This window comes from Acomys minous (assembly GCF_964271855.1).
Source record: "Acomys minous genome assembly, chromosome: 1".
In the NCBI taxonomy this organism is placed as follows: domain Eukaryota; kingdom Metazoa; phylum Chordata; class Mammalia; order Rodentia; family Muridae; genus Acomys; species Acomys minous.
Window position 1 is genome coordinate 114759678 of NC_140483.1, and position 19632 is coordinate 114779309.

General features: G+C 43.3%; 1 protein-coding gene across 1 annotated transcript; it reads right to left on the reverse strand.

The window, feature by feature from the left end:
* Positions 1–12607: 12607 nt before the first annotated feature.
* On the reverse strand, positions 12608–17976 carry PENK (proenkephalin). Its single transcript, XM_084795451.1, has 4 exons — positions 17829–17976; positions 17694–17748; positions 17118–17258; positions 12608–13581 (listed from the first exon to the last, which is right to left on the reverse strand). Exons 3-4 carry the CDS (start codon positions 17253–17255, stop codon positions 12910–12912), a joined length of 810 nt encoding a protein of 269 aa, XP_084651577.1. The 5' UTR covers positions 17256–17258; positions 17694–17748; positions 17829–17976; the 3' UTR covers positions 12608–12909.
* Positions 17977–19632: the final 1656 nt, after the last annotated feature.

A 19632-nucleotide genomic window follows, 5' to 3' on the forward strand; every position in this document is an offset into this window, starting at 1 on the left:
ACAAAACACTAATGCTATAATGAGCAAGCCTGGTTATACTGGAAAGTGCCCCTAAGGAAGGTGGGCTCATGGATGCTACGAAGTCAGCCACCAGAAGCTAAGTCAGAAATGGCCTTGCTAGCACAGTCAGTTTGCCATGCTTGGATGATAGAAAATGAAATGCTTTGACTTTGTGGTTTTCAATTCTGATCACATTGTATTAAGTTTCCCATCACTTGGGCCCTTGGACAGCACTGCTTAACCCTGTGAGAGTATAAGGACAGAACCCAAATACTGCAGCTAGGAATGTGAATCAGTACAGAATTTTTAGAAGCTATATGGTGATAATTCAAATATTCTAAATTAATAATATTTAATATATGCATATTACTTGATTTAGCAATACTATATGAATTAGTCACATAGAATTTTGTCATGACTAACACACACACACACACACACACACACACACACACACACACACACAGTCAAAAAGTCCACAGATGTGTTCAACCTATATGTAGCCAAGGACAGCTATAAATGTGGCCCAACACAAAATTATAAGCTTAAAACATTATGAGATTCCATTTTGTTTTCTAAGGAGAGACAGAAAGGGTGTGGATTCCAATGAGAGGGAAGATCAGGGGAATCTCAAAGAGTTTGGGGGATGGGAAACTATAACCAGACTATGTTGAATGAGAAACTATTTTAAATAAAAGAAAGAAAATGAAAACACCTGGGCATGGTGGTTCACACCTATAATCCCAGCACTTAGAGAAGCAGAGGCAGGAGCATCACTGTGAATTTGAGGCCAGCCTGGTCTACAAAGGGAGCCCAGGGAAGCCAAGGCTACCCAGAAAAACCTTGTCTCAAAAAACAAACAAATAAATATGAGATTGTTGTTCTGTGACTTTTTTTTCAGTGATTTGCTTGTTCTTGAACATAAAGATTCTAAATTACATCGTGTCAAAATGTCAAGTGTTAGACACAACTAGTTATTCATACCATTTATTGAAATATTATTTATCATATGGAAAATTCTTCACTGGCAAAGTTGTTAAAAGAAATAATACACATTACACAATGCAGGAGCAATAGTTAGCATCAGGCCAGAATTACTTGCCAATGTAGAAATATTGCTAGTCTACTAAATGTTAAGGTGTAGTGAACCATCTGTAAAGGCTCTCTGTCCACAAGTGTTGCTCTCCTGCTCTTTGTTCCAGCATAAGAATCACATGGATTACTGAGACCTTGATTAAAAAAGATGTTCTACCAAGTATACACTCCAGGTCTTCAGACTATCAGAAAAAGTACACTGTGGCCTCAAGGCTGAGAGTCGATTGAGATTACACCATTTTTCCTGTGAGAATGTCAGCATTATCTCCTGAGAGTGTCCTTCTGCCTTGTTGTCCCATGCCTGAGATGTGTATAAATTGAACTGATGAATAAAGTTAAGGGGCAGTGAGGTATTGACTGCAGGCTCTCCGGAGCCTATCCTGTGTTTCTCATTATGTCTTGCCTCAGTTTCTTATTTCTGTCCTTTTGTTTCTCAGTCCTCACTCTCTGATCTAGGATCTGTTTGATATTGTCCAGAGCAGGCTCTGGCAAGTGGCGCCCGAACAGGGACTTGTAGATATGGGGGCTTCAGTGAAGGACACCACAGGGGAAAAGTGAGCTCGTGTAAAATAAAAAGGTCAGAGTGTGGTGATAATCTCTCAAGAGTCAAAATGGGCCAAAGTAACCATCACTTGCTGTTTGTACATATGCTTAAAAATATGCTCCAGGCCCGAGGAACAAAGATAAGTCAGCAATAGTTGCTTAAAATCTTAGAATTTATAGAAAGTGTTTGCCCATGATTTCCTGAAGAAGGAACAGTAATCTTAGAAACTTAGAAAAACGTAGGGTCATTATGATGCTTTTAGACCTGAGAAGGTTCCTGTAAATACTTTTAGCTTGTGGCCTTTACTTAGAGATAGTTTAGACCCCAGGCATGAAAGAAAAAAAAGTTAAACCAACATTGCGAGGGATGCTGCAATGCTTGAGAAAAGTGAAACTAAGCCTTCTGCCCTGCCACCCGAGCCTGTATAAATTCAGGCTGTAGAGAATTTAGTACAAGAACCCGTGGTAGTGGTCACAAAGTTCCTTCTAATTTTCCCTGAAATCTGTTCAGCTGTATATTGTCAAAGTCTCAAGACTGTGTCATTTTGTCTTGCCTGTCAGACTGTCTGTTTTATGGTTGTCATGTCAAATTTTGTTTCTGTGTTTGTAAATTTGTTTAATTGTTGTTTTATCTTTTATATTCTGAGAAAAAGCCCAACCTTCACCTGCTGGCCACTTTTCTAACTTATTTCAAAAATTCTCAAAAAAAGAGACAACAAAAACTGATAAACAAGTTCTGTCCTTGGAGCCAGATATTTACAGCTCGGAGTTGCCTGCCCAGATCAAACTGGCAGCAAGCCTAAGGCTGCCAAAACACCTAATGATGTGCTCTGAGCCCTGGCACACCCAAAAGCCGCAGCATTCTGAGTACAAGGCTACTACCCACAACGGGAAGAAATAAGTGGCTAAATAATGAGAGCTTATGTGCTGGTTCCACCTAAAGACACCAAATTGTTAACATTGGTAAAATTTGATTTTATCTTATAAAAATTATGGTTATGCTCTATGACTTCACTCTTATTATTAACCTATAATAATAAAGGTATTTTATTAATAGCCTATGCACATTTACAACACGCATTAAAAAAACATGGATTGGTTATTGCTCCAAAAAAATTCAACATCAATTAAGGGCTGTGACATCTGTCTTAGAAATGTGTAATGCTTCTTTTAGCTGATACACCAATAGTCAATATATAGTTCAAACCTTATTGATTTTAGAAACAGTTCTATATATCGAGAGTACTAATATTCAAATACAATTATTGTTCTCTCAAATATAGAGACGTTTACATACAGGGATTCATCCTTGTTATATCAGTTACATTCCAGATCATTTCGGATTGCCTGGTCCTTTATGATATGACAGATCAAGCTACTAGACAAGTATATTTTACTCAGATTAAACTTACTAAAAAATCTCATGCTTTATATCATCAAAATAGTCAAAGTTAAAAAAAAAACAGTTTCATATTACTCAAGAGGCTGCCAGACAAATTGTTAAACAATGTTCTATTTGCCTGCAATTTCATAATGTTCCTCAATATGGAATAAATCCTAGCGGTTTGATTCCTAACCAATTATGCCAAATAGATATAACCCATATACCAGAAAATTAAAATATGTACGTGTTACAATAGATACTTATTCAAGATTTATTATGGCTACTGCACAGACAAGAAAAGCAACCAAACATTTTTTTCTCATTGCCTAAAGTATGTTTCTACACTTCGTATACCTGCTACTATATAAACAGATAATGGTACAGGGTATACAAGCCAAAAGTTTCAACACTTTTGTGCTCAATTCTTAATTAGTCATAAAACTAAAATTCCTTAAAATCTCCAGGGCCAGGAGATTGTGAGATGTGCTAATGGCACTTTAAAAATTCGATTCCATAAACTTAAAAAGGGGAATTATACCGCTCTTCTCTACGTAATAGTTTAAATCCTGCTCTTTTTATTTTAAATTTCTTAACTGTGGATGCCCTTGGTCGTTTTGCTGTAGGAAGGTTATGGCATCCTAAAACTCAGAATACCTATGCTCCGGTTAAGTGGAAGCATCCTCTTACAGGGGATTGGCATGGCTCGGAGTCAGTGTTAATTTGGGGAGAGGACATGCTTGTGGTTTTCCGCAGAATGCTGAGAATGCCAGATGGTTGCCTGAAAGGTTGGTGGCTGATGCTACGGATGATGGGGACCATGTGTCAGATGATACAGGCTGATGGAGAGCTATAGTGGACCTATATTCCAGATCCTCTACTTTATATCCTTCAGCTTGGGAAGAATGAGAAATCATGGTACTGGTGAGTGATATGTGCTTGCTTGGACGTCCTGCCTTAGTACAGTCAAATACCCAACAATCATCAAGATTTAATTATTCAGGTTTTGGAAAAGAGTTACCCGTTTGTTTTGCAAAATTTATTTCTCCACCTGATTGTGTTGGAGTCTATAACCACGGTCTTATTGGGCTTGGAGGAATGTATACCAATGCTGATCTGATACTTCCCAAATGTAATCTGGTTGAGGGAAAGATTTCTCTGCAAAAATTTTTACCATGCGGACCAGAGACGTGATATAGCAATAAAACGTTATTATGGAGAAGATGTCCGGGGACAAACAATTATAATATAATATGACTAAAAGCAACAGATTTCTATTGGGCTGGCCAGGTAATCAAATACGGGGTACTGAAGAATCACCTCGTATGAATTAAGACAATTGGAAAAAAGGACCATCAGCTGGACTGTGGTTGGCAGATTCAGGACATCCTCAGACATATGTATGGAAACTTGCTGTGGCCATGGGCTTGGTAAGAGACCAAGGAATGGACTCTTATGGAAACAAAAGTGCTGGATGCCCTCTATGGGGAATTGTTAAAGCATGTGTCAACTCACCTTATGTTTTGTTATTGGGAGGTTTAACAATTACTTTTGTTGATGAGTACTTCAATGACAGCTGTACTAACTGTTCAATTACTAATTGTGTTTCTGAGGTGCCTAATGACACTCAAATTACGGCATTTCATCAGCCTTCCTTTGTTATGGTCCCAGTTCATGTTTCAGGATCTTGGTATAATGAAAAGGGTTTACAAGTTTTGGAAGAACTAAGAAATACTTTAAGTAGATAACAAAAAATGATAGGATTGATTATAGCTGGGACTTCTGCTTTAATTACTCTTATAGCTACTGCCACCACTGCTACAATTGCTTTGCCTCAAAAAGTTGTAAACCGCTTCTTTTGTAAATCGCTTATCTATAAATGTCTCTTTGGCACTTGGAAATCAAGAAGACACTGATGTCAGGCTGGAAGATAAGACAGATACATTGTATGAGATGGTGCAATTTTTAAATTAATTTATTCATATTACATCTCAGTTGTTACCCCATCTCTTGTATCCTCCCATTCCCCCCTCCCTCCCACTTTCACGCTATTCCCCTCTGCTGTGGCTGTGGCTGCGGGGACCTCCTCCCCCTGTGTATGCTCATAGGGCATCAGGTCCTTTCTAAAAGATGAAGTTCTAGAGAAGTTCTAGAATAAAAGTTAGAGCTCATTTAAATTGCCATGCAGACTATGATTGGATTTGTGTTACTTCTCAAGTGTATAATAAGACTGTATATAATGAGAGTTTAGTTAAAAGTCACTTACAAAGAGCGTAGAAAAACACAAATGTTTCTATTGACCTAATATGGTTGCATCAAAAAAATTCTTAAACTTAAAAAAATTTAAACCACTCAAATTTGACATGGCTAAAACAGCAAAAGATATTCTAAAGAGATTAAAGGCCACGTTTCCTTTTTGGTCATCTTTTACCTTTCTTTGAGGAGAGAGGTTATTTCTTGAACATATGTGTTTTACTTGACATCTGTAAATTACTGATTCTGGTCAAAACAATGGTCAACTCCTTCTGGAAAGTTCGAGCTGTCAAACTGTGAGCATTGCTATAATCCCTCTGCAGAGGCTGGTAGCCAAAGATGGGTCAACCATTAGGTATAGGTCAACCTACGACAGGGCATGAATGATGGAATTCATGTACCAATGATGGGTAAGACCTATACCCTGAATAGGACAACCTCAGACAGTCACAGTCATTCTGCACCTTAGCTAGAAGACTATGGCTTTTCTTTTTTTAATTAAAAAGGGGGAACTGTCAAGAACCATCTGTAAAGGCTCTCTGTCCATAAGCATTCTTCTCATGCTCTCTGCTCCAGCATAAGAATCTCATGGATTGCTGAGACCTTGATTAAAAAAGATGTTCTATTCTTGATAAAGTTGGTATTTTTATGGTGTTTCTCAATAAAATGCTAAGACATCTCTTAGATCAGACAGTTTAAAATAAAAATAAAAAAATAAAAAAATAAAAAAAGATGTTCTGCCAAATATACACTCAAGGTCTTCAGACTATCAAAAAAAGTACACTGTGTCCTAAAAGCTGAGAGTCGATTGAGATTACACCGTTTTTCCTATGAAAATATCAGTATTATCTTCTAAGAGCTTGTTGTGCTACGCCTGAGATGTGTATAAATGAACTGGTGAGTAAAGGTAAGGGGTCATCTGGTATTTATTGACTGCAGGCCCTCTGCAGCCTATCCTGTGTTTCTGACTATGTCTTGCCTCAGTTTCTTATTTCTGTTCTTATATTTCTCAATCCTCGCTCCCTGATCTAGAATCTGTTTGATATTGTCCAGAGCAGGTTCTGGCAAAAAGGTAACAAGACAACATATTCATTATTATTTTACTCATATTCAGAGAAAAATAAGGCTGTGCACATCCATGCATACATATGTGTATTTACTTGCTTACTTAAATATATTTTAATGCTGAACGATTAGAACAGTTGCTGCTATGGGAGGTAGAGAAAATGAAAGAGGAGTGTTACTTTAAAATATTTTATTATTCTGTTTTATGTATATGTATGTTTTTCCTACATGCATGTTCATGCACCACACTCCTGCAGAGGCCAGAAAAGGACATTGGATTGGAGCTGGAGTTATAGATAGTTGTGAGCTGACATCTTGGTGCTGGGGATAGAACCAGTGCTGTTAATGGTGGAGTCATCTCTCTAGCCCAATAAGTGCCACTTTTATCTCCTTCTACACTGAAAGGAAGATCATCCAAGGAAGAGTGAGCAGTGCATTGGCTGTCTGCAACAGCTGTCTCTGCTTGCCATCACCTCACCCTGCATGCAGCAAGGCAAATTTGTAAACAAGCATGCTTGAATGGTCCTTCATTTTTCACTTGCATCTCCTGATTACATTGTATGCTCTATAGTTACCTGATGAAGAATTTGGGTAGTAAAAATGGAAAAAGAAAACTTGAATACATTTTCTGTTGCTTACACCAACTTCACCTAATCCCCTGCAGCAAACTCCTTAGCAACAGCAGAGGCTCCTGCCACCTCACTGCTGGTTTCAAACTGGAGGTCTTCCTGCTGACCTTCCCTCTGCTTTTTTGTTTTTCCTCTGCACTACTGCGGAGGGAGCCTAGGGCCTTGCTCATGTTAGACTTGTTCTGCATTAAGTGTGTCCCCAGATATTGGGCCCTCTTGATCCTTGGAAAATTCAACTAGCTCCTGTAACTTATGTACATAACTCCCTTCCTAGTTTCTTTCTAGTTTGGTATGTCAGTGAGGGCAGTCCCCAAGTTTCCTTCAGGAATCCACCAGAAAAAGCCAAATGAGAATGAGGTGGCAGGCTGGAGTCTAAGGATGAGGGAAATGGTGGCCCACTTCAGGCCCAGGGAGCAGGTCTCTGGAATGACTCAGCCTTCAAAGCCTGTGGAGCCTATCAAACACTGGAATGGTCTATACTCCCTCACCTTGCTAGGAGGATCTTTTCACATCTCTGGATCCTGAGGAGACAAAAGGCACCAAAAATGAAGAGAGCTGTGCAACACAAGCATTCCACTCAGATGTTTTAAACAGATGACATTGAAAAGAGCAACCAGGGGTCACTCAGTGACGTGAATGCCATGAGGTCTGCAATCATGTTGATGGAGGATTTAAGTAGATGAAAAATGATTACTCGGTGTTGTTTTAGAAACACACACACACACACACACACACACACACACACACACACACACACAATTTGGGTCAAGCACAGTGGTGCACACCTTAAATCTTAGCAATCTAGAAACAGAGGCAGGTGATTTTTGTGACTTTGACTATCTGAGTAACTGAATATCCAAATGGTGGGTATGTAAAATGACTTTATCTCATTTGTAGTTGAGAAAGTATAAATTAAAGCAGAATGGCTGCAATGATGAAAGATTAACAATAAAAATACCAATATGTGTGGCAGTGCAGGTAGGCTATATTTAAACAAATCTTTGACACTATAGGCAGTATTTGAATATTTGCATACTTTATGATCAGGGAAATCTGCTGTTTTATATACTGAAGAGAAATGTATGAGAAGAGAAACGGGCACAGATATTTATGGAAGTTCTATTTACAGTGGTCAATCATTGAGACAATCAAGCATCAACTCAGCAAGGAAGTGGACACTAGCCATAAAGATAATAAGCCACAGTTCTGTGCAGGCTCATGAACGAACCTCATTAATACAGTTGGGGCCCCTGATGGATGATGATGATGCATGTGAAGTTTAAAACAGATGGATTAATCTTTGGTTTTGCAACTCTGGGGGAGCTGTGAGGAGTTAGTCTTTAGAAGGGGCCTCAAGGAGAGTTTGGAGCAGTGGTTGTTATTATTTAGCTTAGCTTGCTGCCTGGGTAGTGGCTCTTGGGTGTGTGACTTAATCTGGATGTTGAGTGTCTCTTTATTTGTGTTAAGGGCTTGGCATTGGTTGTACTGGGAAGGGGGAAGATCCTTAGGAGGTTCTTACATGTTGGAGTCAAGTCATCAAAGCGGATTGGAGGACTCCAGTGTCTTTCCCTCTGCTTCCTGACTGATAAAGATTTCTCCCTATATCCTCCTGCCATGATGTATCGCTTCTCCCAAAGCCCCAAGTGATAGGGTCAAAGCATGAATGAAAGCCAAGCTTTTCTCTTTATTTGTTTGTTGTAGGAAGGCATTACACTTCCTCTTTGTTTTGTCCTGGAACTTTCTTTCACCAGGTAAAACTGTGCGGCGGGATTTAGTTTTTTGGTCAGTCAGTGAATAGATTGGTTTGTGTTGGTGCTGTATAAATTTCAGGAAAAAGCAGTAGCACACGCCTGTAATCCAAGCTTGAGGAGGCAGAGGCAGGTGGATCACTGTGAGTTCAAGGGCAGCATGGTCTACAAATCGAGTCTAGGACAGCCAGGTCTACACAGAGAAACCTTATCTTGAAACCCCTCCCCCAAATGGCAAATGCAAACATTGCAAGAGCAGAGCCATGTCCCACTCTCTCTAAGCCACTTAACAATAACCTTCAGACCATTTATGCCATTTATTTTGGGATAAAACAAATGCTCTTTTATAAAGAACAGTTTTAGGTTCATAGCAAAAAATAATGTGAAACTACAGCCATTTCTCTTGTATTGCCTGTCCCTGCACATTACATCCTCGCTTTCTCTCAACACACACCCGATCCACATGATCTGCTTTTGAAAGTCAAGTAGCAGACAGCAGCACAGAATCACCCACAATCCAGTTCACACTGAGGTCCACTCCTAGTGGTGCTGCTTCTGTGGTTTACACATGTGCATGGTGACACAGGAATACCTGATTACACGGGCTAACCAGAGAAAAGGAACAGAGAATAAAGGGATCTGCAAGCAGCTACTGCCACATAAAATATAACCTGAAAAGAGCCCAGATCTGAGCTCAGACACCATTACATCCCTGAAGACGCAAGCTGATGTGGGCAGGAGATGGAGGGTCCTTGGTTCACCTGAAGAAGCAGGCACGTCAGTGTCAGTCTGAGAGCATGTGGCTCTGCCTTAAGGGTTTCCTTTAGTTTGACCTGTATACTAGTAAGGACCTAACAAAGGGTAAGGAAGAGAGATAAGCAGGGAGAGCTGCAGTGCTGTAGCTACCTGGGATTTCCACTCAGGCCAGCTGGTCTCAGAGCTCACTTTACATTCCTGATTGTAGCTCCTCCCCCCCCCCCCCATCGTTGCCTCCCGGTCCCACCCTCCCTCCCTCCCTCCCCTCCTTCTAGTCCTCGGAAAGGGGAGCCCTCCTCCCCTAACATCTGACCTCAGCCTATCAAGTCTTATCTGGATTGGTTGTATCCTCTTCCTCTCTGGCCTGGCAAGGCCACCCCGCCAAGAGGAAGTGATCAATGTGTGGGCACCAGAGCCCATGCCAGTAGTCCCTACTCCCCATATTATAGAACCCACAAGGAGACTCTGTGCTGCCTATCAACTACATCTGAGAAGAGGGTCTAAGTCCTCACTATGCGTGGTCCTTAGTTGGTGCATCAGTCTCTGCAGCACACGCCCTCCTCCACCCGGATTTGTTGGCAATACTGGTTTCCTTGTGGACCTCCTAACACCTCTAGGTCTCTCTATTTTCCAACTCTTCCATAAGACTCCCAGCGCTCCACCTCAAAGTTTTGCTTTGTTTGAGTCTCAGCATCTGCTTGGATCCCCTGCTGGGTGGAGTCTTCCAGAGGACCTCTATGGTAGGCTCCCATCCTGTTCCTTCTCTTCAGCCACTTCTGGTGCCTTCTCTATTTGCACTTCTGAATGAGAATTAAGCATTCTCCCTAGGGCCCTCCTTGTTATTTAGCTTCTTTAGGTCTGTGTACTGTAGTGTGGTTATCCTGTATTATGTGGCTAACGTCCACTTATAAGTGAGTATATACCAGGCGTGTCTTTCTGGGCCTGGGTTACCTCGCTCAAAGCGATTGTTGTGTACTAGTCACAACCTAATGAAGGATCAGGGAGAAAGTCAGGGAGAGCTGCAGTCCTGTAACTGCCTGGAATTTCCTCACAGGCCAGCTGCTCTCAGAGCTCACCTGTGATTAACTCCTCAAGGAACCATAGGAATCTCAGGCAGCAGGTGAAAGGCTGCTGAGTAGGAAGGACCAGAAGGAAAGGCCCCGGAAGGATCAGAATGGAGCAGCAGCGCCCTCTGCAGGTAATGTGATCTTCCTAACTCTCTTTCTGCTCTGTTTATCCCTCCCCTGAGCAGCTTTAGAACACTTTCTGGGTTCCTGTCTCAGTACCAGTCAGTGAGGCTCCCATCACAGACATCAGGTGGTCCTTGACACAGGAGACAGGTGATGAAATGGTGTGGCCGAGAGCTAATGCTGTCTGTTAATGGCTTGTTAACCCCATTTATATAGTGCTCCCACATAGGAAAGAAAGGCTTACTTGGGGTTGCTTCATTTGCGAAATAACCCGTCCAACCATGCCCTGTGCTGTTTTCTCAGTCATTTCATAGTGCAAGCATACATACATACATATTACATTCTCCTAGGATAATAAATGTGAGGAAGGCAGAAGGCAGTGCCCCCTCACTTCTGGATAGTGTAGGTTGGATTCTTGCTTCCCAGGGTTCAAATGCTCTCCTCCAGGGGGAGAGAATTAGCTAATTTTTTTAAAAAAAGTATTAACATCACATCTTTTGAACCTAAAGCTGTGTTTTGTTTTGCTTTTGCTTTGCTTCACACCTTGTCTTGATGTAGTTATTATCTCAGACTAACCTGGGATTTACCAGGTGGCTCAAGCGGCCAAAAAAACTTGTGTCACTCTGGTCTCATTCTCCCAAGGGCTAGGATTACAGGTATGTGACAACACATACCTGTGGAACCAATTGCCAGAAATAAAGACATAGGGCATCATTTAAAAAAAAATCTAAGCTTAACATCTTGTTGGAAACACCTGCTGATATGCGGTTGGCTTTTCCAAGGGAGGCAACAGTCCCTGGCTAAATGATGCTGGACACTTGTAACATAGCTGCCCCTCTCCCCCAGCCTCTGTTTCTGATGCCAATCTCCGGGGCCAGCAGCTGGTCCTCACTTGTTTCCTTGTGTACTGTATGTTACCTCTATTCATTGCCTCTCACTCAAAATGCAGAGCTCCCAGGGCTTTTGCTGAGCAAAAAAGTTAAGTTCTGTACCAGAAGGGTCTGTGGGGAAAATGATTCTTAAGGTGTCTGTGACATCTGAGCCGATCAGGAGAAGTAGGGTGTCTCCCAAAGTCTCTGTAGGGCTAGACTTTTGGGATTGGCTCCAGGGATAAGCAGGGCTAGCTGCCTCATGAGGCAGACCACACAGGCTGGAACAGGGGATGCTCTGTGGGAACCCAGTGGGCTGCTCAGCCTCTATGGTCTTGAAATACGACCTGAGTTTTTGAAGGGCACAAGACAAGGGCTGGGAGGGTGCTGAGAGAGTGAGTGGATGGGTGCTGCTGCCTGGAGCGTCAGCTAGAAAATTGACAATGTCTGTCGTTCCTTTGATATCTCAATGCTGCCTCCAACACCTTTGTTAATGTGAAATATTCATCCACCCCTTGTGTTTTGAGAACTCATATCACAGAACAGCAGCAGCTAGCAGCAGCACACCCCTTTTGATTGTGCGGTTGCCAAATGAATTTATTTATCCACTTCATTCACTCATCCATTCGCTATAGGAGAATCTGCTATGGTCACGGTGAAGGTTGAACAGTGGTGAAAAAAATACAGTCCCACGATCTTCCTGTTCTTTTTGGAGTCCTGGGCAGGAGATGATGAACTGGGGTCTAAGGGATATTGACTGGGAACAAAAAGTTTAGGTCTTTAGTCTCCTGCCTGTTTCAACTCCTGAACAACTGAACATAACCAACTCTGGTCCTCACTTTCTGCAGGTATAAAACAGGGTTAAATTGCCTTTGCACCTGATTTTTGCTCCATTGCATTTACTTATTTCAGAGTTCACATAAAAATAAAGAGTCAAATAAAAATGTTTTGTAGCTTGGGTCCGGGGAGGGAAAGAGGCCAGTGATTATCCTGTCCTAGCAGGTGACAGCGCTGTCTCTAAATCTTGCATTTACCGTGACCACCCACAGACAAACGACATCCAGTTCTTACAAGAACGTTGTGCAGTTGGGGTAATGGGTTTATTATATTTATATACAAATAAGCATTTGTTGGCGTTTTTGTCAAGAGTAAGGGATGAGGTAACAGAAACGATTTCAGCATGATAACAAGACAGCTGCAACAGACCAACACTGAGCTTCGGGACTCAAAAGACCACAGCTTTCAGGCAGTGTAGTTATCCAGCCCACGGGGGCAACTATACAGCAGGAGGGGCACGTGACAAACACCACTGATGAGGCAGTTGCTCACCGGGGATGGAGCAGGCTGGTGGGGGCCTGGGGTCACTGCTGGGAAAGGGCTTCAAAACCGCATAAATCCCCCATATCGTTTTTCTATCTCGGGGACTTCTTTGGAGTAACTTTCACCCTCTTCATCGGACGGCAGAGACTCAGCGAAGCGTTTCAGGAACCCTCCATATCTCTTCTGGTAGTCCATCCACCACTCTGGGCGGCCCACCCTTCTCATGAATCCCCCGTAGCGCTTCTGCAGCTCTTTGGCTTCATCTTCCAGTTGGGGGCTTCTTTTGAGGCCTCTCATGAAACCCCCGTACCTCTTGCTCACGTTGTCATCATCGTTGTCCGTGCTCTCCTGGTGGTGGCCCTCTCTCGCAAGGTTGTCTCCTGTTCCCAGGAGCTCTTTCAGCAGGTTGGAGGAGTTGGCCAGCGTGTCGCCCTCATCCGCATCCTTTTTCATGAAGCCACCATACCTCTTGGCAAGAGACTCACCTCCATTCGCTTCTTCTTCTGGCTCCACGGGATAAAGCTCATCCATCTTCTTCATGAAGCCTCCGTACCTTTTCATGAAGCCTCCATACTTCTTGGCCAGCAAGTGGCCCTCCTCCTGTTTGCTGCTGTCTTTGAGCATGTCGATGCTATCCCAAGGGAACTCGGGCTTGGACACCTGCAGGAGATCCTTGCAGGTCTCCCAGATTTTGACAGAAGGCAGCTGTCCCTCACATTCCAGCGTGCAGGCCTGCAAAGACAAGGAGATGAGTGGTTAAAAGAGACCCTTCTGAAGCAATGGGGGACCATAATTATCTGCTTTAGTACCCACATTGCTACAGAGAAAGGGCATTTCCTCTCTCTCATAGCTTTCTCTAAAACTGAGATAGCAACGAACCAGAAGGACTGGGAAAAAAGAAGGGAGAGTTAAGAGAGTCTTGTTAGAGATCTTGTTGTACGTGCTGTGCCAGCCCAGGGTTTCATGAGATGCATCCTCAATTCTAACTCAAGTGGCTGCCTTCAGAACCCAATCTCACAGAATAGTTTCCTGCCGCAGAGGCTTTCTTGTTTGAGGCTTTTTGATCCCCAAGGGAGAAATTGCTATATACCCAATTAGGGATATTTCCTAAAGATTCCCTCCACGTCTTTATCTTGGAGAGATAATCTTTATTGTAGATGTTTGAGATTTACTAATGGGTGCTCATATCACAGTCTTACTCACTCTCCCTGCAAAGACTTTCAACCTTTAAAGGAAAAAATGCCTACAATTTCAAAATAAGGTTAAAGAGAAAGACATTCAAAACACTGTAACACACTTATGTGTTATGAATTATTTGGATCTTGATATAATGCTTGGTTAAAACTTTGACCTTTGCTTTTTATCTTGGCTAATTAAAATAGATTTAATCATTTTGAACCAGATCCTACAAATTACCTGGATGCAAATGCACGGACTATTCCTATTATTTTCTTAAGATTAAGTCATTGATGTACAAAACAGTTTTTTTCCAAATAAGTCATATTCCTTAATAAAGGAGGAATTAGCAGCATGTAATGCTCACTTTCTCATTATAGAGTAGTTAAACTCAATCCATGGTAAGCTTTAAGCTATATATCTTAAATGACTGTTCAGACTATATTTTTATATTCAATTGTTCACCAATAATAAAACAACACAAATATTAGATAACCTTACAAAATCCTATCATGTTCCTAAACATTTCAGGGGGCATCACAACTTTCTAAAATCTACTTACAGATTCCAGGTTACAGACCTTTGATTTATACAGGAAATCCAGACCCTTTTTTAGCTTTTAAAAATTGGTGTGTTCATATGAAACACACATTTTCACAAAAGGTCTTTTATTTATGCAACACAATCTGCAAACATAGTCAACCAGCTCTTAATGGTTATTTTAGTTTTGTGTATAAGAAGATAATTAAATTTATATGAGTATGTAAAGGCTAAAGAGAAGCTAATTAAAATAATTCCATTTTATTCTTGAAAGTATATGATTAAAGATGCAAAAGATTATTTTTTAAAAGCTTAAGATGTCAAAATGGCTATAGATTTTCACTCTAGATATGTGTTTTATGAACCATTTGCCAAAAATTAATGTCATTCGTGCAGTTTTAGCTGTTGCACACTGAGCTCTGTGGTGGAGAGCACACTGGATGGTGACTTCTGACAGCTGTCAAGGTACGCCTTCTCATCTCGGGACCTATTACACTACCTCATGGTAGAACTTGGTAAATGTTTACTGACTTACTGTACATTCCTTTGGCTGGGCAACCTCATTTTGCCCAGGAGCTCTAGCTAACATTCCAGAACTCCTGTCATTTTAACAGTATTTGAGCATTAACTAAATCTGTCAGTGAGAAAATAGCAAAACCAAATGCATGCTACAATGAAAGACAAACCACTCATTCAAAACTCTTCCAAAAAAAATTTTTTTTTATTTCATGGTGGCTTTTCCCTAACCTGTTATACTGTTTCTGCCCCCCCCCCATCATCTGCATCAAAGATTAGATCAGAGAGCTACAACAGTGACTTAACTCAGGGAAAGCCCCCGGGGAAAGGGCAGCACCCCCTCTAACCCCTGCGATCCTATTAAATGATGATTGGCAACTGAGAAAAGGTAGAGAAACCAGCACTTCCTTGGCCATCTAGAAGCTTGTTGCCATACATGGATCTCCACTTACGCTCCCCAGCAACGGGAAAGGAGAAGGAGCATTGTTACTCCATTTTGTGAACTGAACAGGTGACTGAAATTTTCTTGACAAGGTATTGTTAAATGTCAGTTATATGTGAGTTCCTGAGTCGTATGATTTAGTCAATCTGCTATAATTTGAGGTCAAATTATAACTTACGAATCCAATCAACATTACATAGATGACAGAGAACCTTAAGCTACATGTTAAGAGATCTGTGTTCGTCAAACATGGAGTATAGCTAAAATGCCCATGTCTACTAATAAATAAATAAATAAATAAGTAAATAAATAAATAAATTCCTGTGGCTGTGCCCCAGAATTCAGGGGCCAGACAGTGAACTTCAGCATAGTATGCTTTGAATCTCCCATGGATACAGCCCGTTATTCACAAGGTTGATTCTTATTTGCAATCACTCAATTTTTAGGGAAACCTGACAAGCCCGTGACTGTAGGCGACAGAAGAAAGCTGAGTGAGATTACTGCTCCTAGTTAAGATGGAACAATTTTTTCACTCACAATTCCAATACACAGTGCTCTTCTGGCGTAGCTAGTCTATATAAACCAAAACAGACCATGTAATCAAACGAATCAAACAAGCATGTAACTGGAAATACCGGCTTAGATTCTGGGATGCCCTTGTTTCCTCTCCATTTTTCAAGCATCTCAAAATTGTGGAGCTTTCTCAAAGTGTAAACCGAGTCTCTTTTGAACTATCAAGGAATTTCAGACAGGGCAAGCAAGCGATCGTTGAGAGAGTCAAAAGGAAGCCTTTGGTATCTCAAATGTACAGATTCAGACCTAGTGGAACCTCACTCATGGTTGGAAAGCCTGTGGACCATGAGGACGAGAACAGCCATTTTGTCTCCCTCAGTTCCTGTCATGATCCACGGGCTTGCCAACCATGACAGGCTATCTTTGGAATGATACCAGATCTTTGGGCAGCGGCCATTTCTCCTGTGACTTTCTCACAGCCAAATCAAAGTTTTAGCCGTTTTAGCAGTTTTTACAGAAGTGCAATCAAAACAAGGCAAAGGAGATTCCTGTTTTCCCTTGCTCGTGGGACTGTTAATGAATTCTTTCTGGCCGCTTCCGGTAATTTCCCTTATCCTTTTCCTATCCAGAGAGGAGGGACTCAAGGCTAAGAAAGCCCAAGAAGAGCAACGGGAGTGGGAGGAGTGGGGCGTAGGGGTGGGAGTGAGGCACTCGCATTAACAAAAACATTACATCCTTTGCAGGAAGGGTGTTTAAAGGGCCACAGGCTTGGGTGTTAAAGTTGGGGTGACTGAAAGCCTAGCTGAAGTGCTATCCGAGGTACTGAAAATAACACTCCTTGGGGGTCCTGCACCTTCAGGGTCAAAACAAAACTGGTTTATGTGGAGATAGATACTCCAGCCCCTAAGCTGCTTCCAAAACTGGGAGACAGCGCCTCAGGGATCAACATTTTGGAAGCGCCAGGTCACTTAGGTCAACAAAGTCTCCTGTTGCGCAGCACCTTTCCAGCTCAAGTGACAGCTACACTTCTGCGAGGCTGGCCACAAGAGCAGTCCCTTACCCGAAAGCGATTTCAACTCACCAAGAAGTTGATGTCCCCGGGGCGCACCAGGCGGTAGCTGCATTTGGCGCAGTCCTGGCTGCATTCCGCTTGTACTGTAGCCAGGAGGCAAGACCCAAGCGCCACGAGCCAGGTGCAAAGCCTCAGGAACTGCGCCATGGGCTGTAGGAGAGAAACACGTGGGGACCTGTTTGTCTCAGAAAAGGGTCTCTAGAGGGAGACCCGCAGGGACCATTCTTCCTGAGGCCCGGCCACAACCCAACATCACCCGGGGTGATTCAGGGCTAGCTTGGGGTCCCTATTGGCGCCCGCTTGTCCTGGGGCTGCCCTGGGTATTATGTCTTCCTGGAGGCGTCCTATCTTCTCTGGGGAGTCCCGTTGGCATCCTATTCTTCCGAGGGCGCCCTGTCTTCCCTGGACCATTCTGTCTTCCCCGGCGTCGGTTGTGTAGGGCAAGATTCTGGAGGGAGCGGGGGCTTGGGGAGAAGGACAGGGACACCGAAAGCAAAGAGGAACCTGGAAAGTTGGACGAATGCATGCAATGAGGGAATAGGTGACGGTTGCCAAGGCGCGGACGACTGGGGTAAAGTCACTTACGCTGCCGCTGTTTGGATGGAGCAGGCTACTGGAAGAGCGGGTCCCAGATGCCACTCTGCAAGAGAGAAAAGAAGGCAAGTGTGAGGCGGCTGCGTCGGGGAGCTCAGCAAGGCGCCGGGCAGATCGGGATCTCACCGTCGCTGGGCTGCAGGGCTCTGAGCGCCTGCCTCGCTGTCCAGAGGCTGGCGGCGGCCACAGCCACTTTATAATTAGCCCCAAACCGAAGGAGGCGCGAGCGCCCCAATCGCCGGCGGGCTGCAGCTGACGCAGGCCCTACGCCAGCTCTCGCCGACGCCTGGCGGGAGGGGACGTCCCCGCAGCACGCGGCCCCCGAGGGTGGCGGGTGCGAGTGGGCGCCTGAGGCTCCCCCTCCGCGCAGTTAGAAACTCTGGGGAGGACACGAAGGGAAAACTGCTTTCCCTGAGTGAATCACTTCGGTGGCACCGTGGGTGGGGGTGTTTGAAAGGGCAGACGGACTTGGGTTTCAATGAGAAGTTGGACACCTTCGGTGAACCCGACCTGTCCCTCACCTCCTCTTCAGGCATACTGCAGGCATACTGCACTCACGAGTATCCGAAAGTCGTAGTTTTCACCCATCTGCCCCGACTTTCTTGCTGTCTAACAGCACGCAGAAGGCACTCAATTAATGGTTACTGAAACCAGTAATTGAAACTTTCTGGACGACCTTAAGCCTTTTCCTTTAGATCAGTGAGAACCCCAACCACAGAAGCAATACCTCCGGTGCAGAAAACAAAACACCGTCCCCCCTCCCCCGCCCCAACAAACAAACAACCTCAAACAAAACAAAACAAAAAGGTTGTGGGAAGCTTGTCCTCCAGGGTCCGCAGGAGGAATCAATCTCTGGCTACCTGGGAGGGTTTTAGTCCTGGACTTTATATCACCACCATGCTTTACAGGGTGTTATGGGGGGGATATATTTGTTGAGTAAGGGGGTGCTTGGGAGGTGTCGGTACCTCAAGAGTGTGATGATGAGGTAACCAAGAAGAAAGCTGTCCTGGACACTATTGCTTGGGTTTTGCACATCTTGTCCACGGGGAGAGGCTTGGGGCCAGAAGGTGAGGTTGGCGCTTACAGAGCAGCCCACTACCCCCACTTCCCGGGGCTGTAGATGGTCGCTAGTCAGGAATCTTAGATGGTACATTGTCTAAGCCTCAGACTTTCAGATTTCAATTTTTTTTTTCTATTTGTAAAAGAGCAGCCGAGGTAACAAGCTATTATGCCAGCACTCGAGAGAGGAGGCACGGCTTAGGACAGAATCATCTGGAATAATGGATGAAATCACTTAACCTGTCTGGCCTCAAAAGTTGTTTTTATCCATCCATCATCTCTCTACTTTTATCTGACATCCTTCTCCTCCTCCTCCTCCTCCTCCTCCTCCTCCTCCTCCTCCTCCTCCTCCTTCTTCTTCTTCTTCTTCTTCTCCTTCTTCTTCTCCTGATTTATCTAATGTTTGTACCTATCTCTCACGTCTTGTGAGGCCATCACAAACAGTTCGAGAGTTCATAAAGAGAGGTTCTCTAGACTTTGCTAGTCACAGGTATTTGCAAGAGATCCACCACCATTTCAAATATCACAGCTCCTGCCTCTACGGAGCTCCATCATTCTCAATCTGAAATGCGTCTCCCATTTTGGCCGCTAGAGGGCAGCGCTCTCCTGCGTTGGTGGAGCACACCAAGGACTAGGACTGTACTATTCCAGCAGGACAGGACACACTGTGCTGGCTGTGGACACTTCACCCAGTGCACCAGGGGATGCACCGGTGTGCCTGTTTTTCTCATGGCCTAGAAAGTCTTGTACCTGGACCAGGAAAGCAGAGTGCCTGTGAGATACAGGCCAGTTTTGTCGTCTTTCTATTTTTTTTTTTTTAAAGGCTCGTCCCACCAGGGTTTGGATGACTTTTGTTCTTTCCTGCTTCTTC

Excerpts from the sequence above, each read along its gene's own strand:
- PENK (XM_084795451.1), bottom strand. The coding sequence starts at position 17,255 with ATGGCGCAGTTCCTGAGGCTTTGCACCTGGCTCGTGGCGCTTGGGTCT. Across the intron at positions 13,582-17,117 it reads CCGGGGACATCAACTTCTTG|GCCTGCACGCTGGAATGTGA; the intron begins GTGAGTTGAAAT and ends TTGTCTTTGCAG.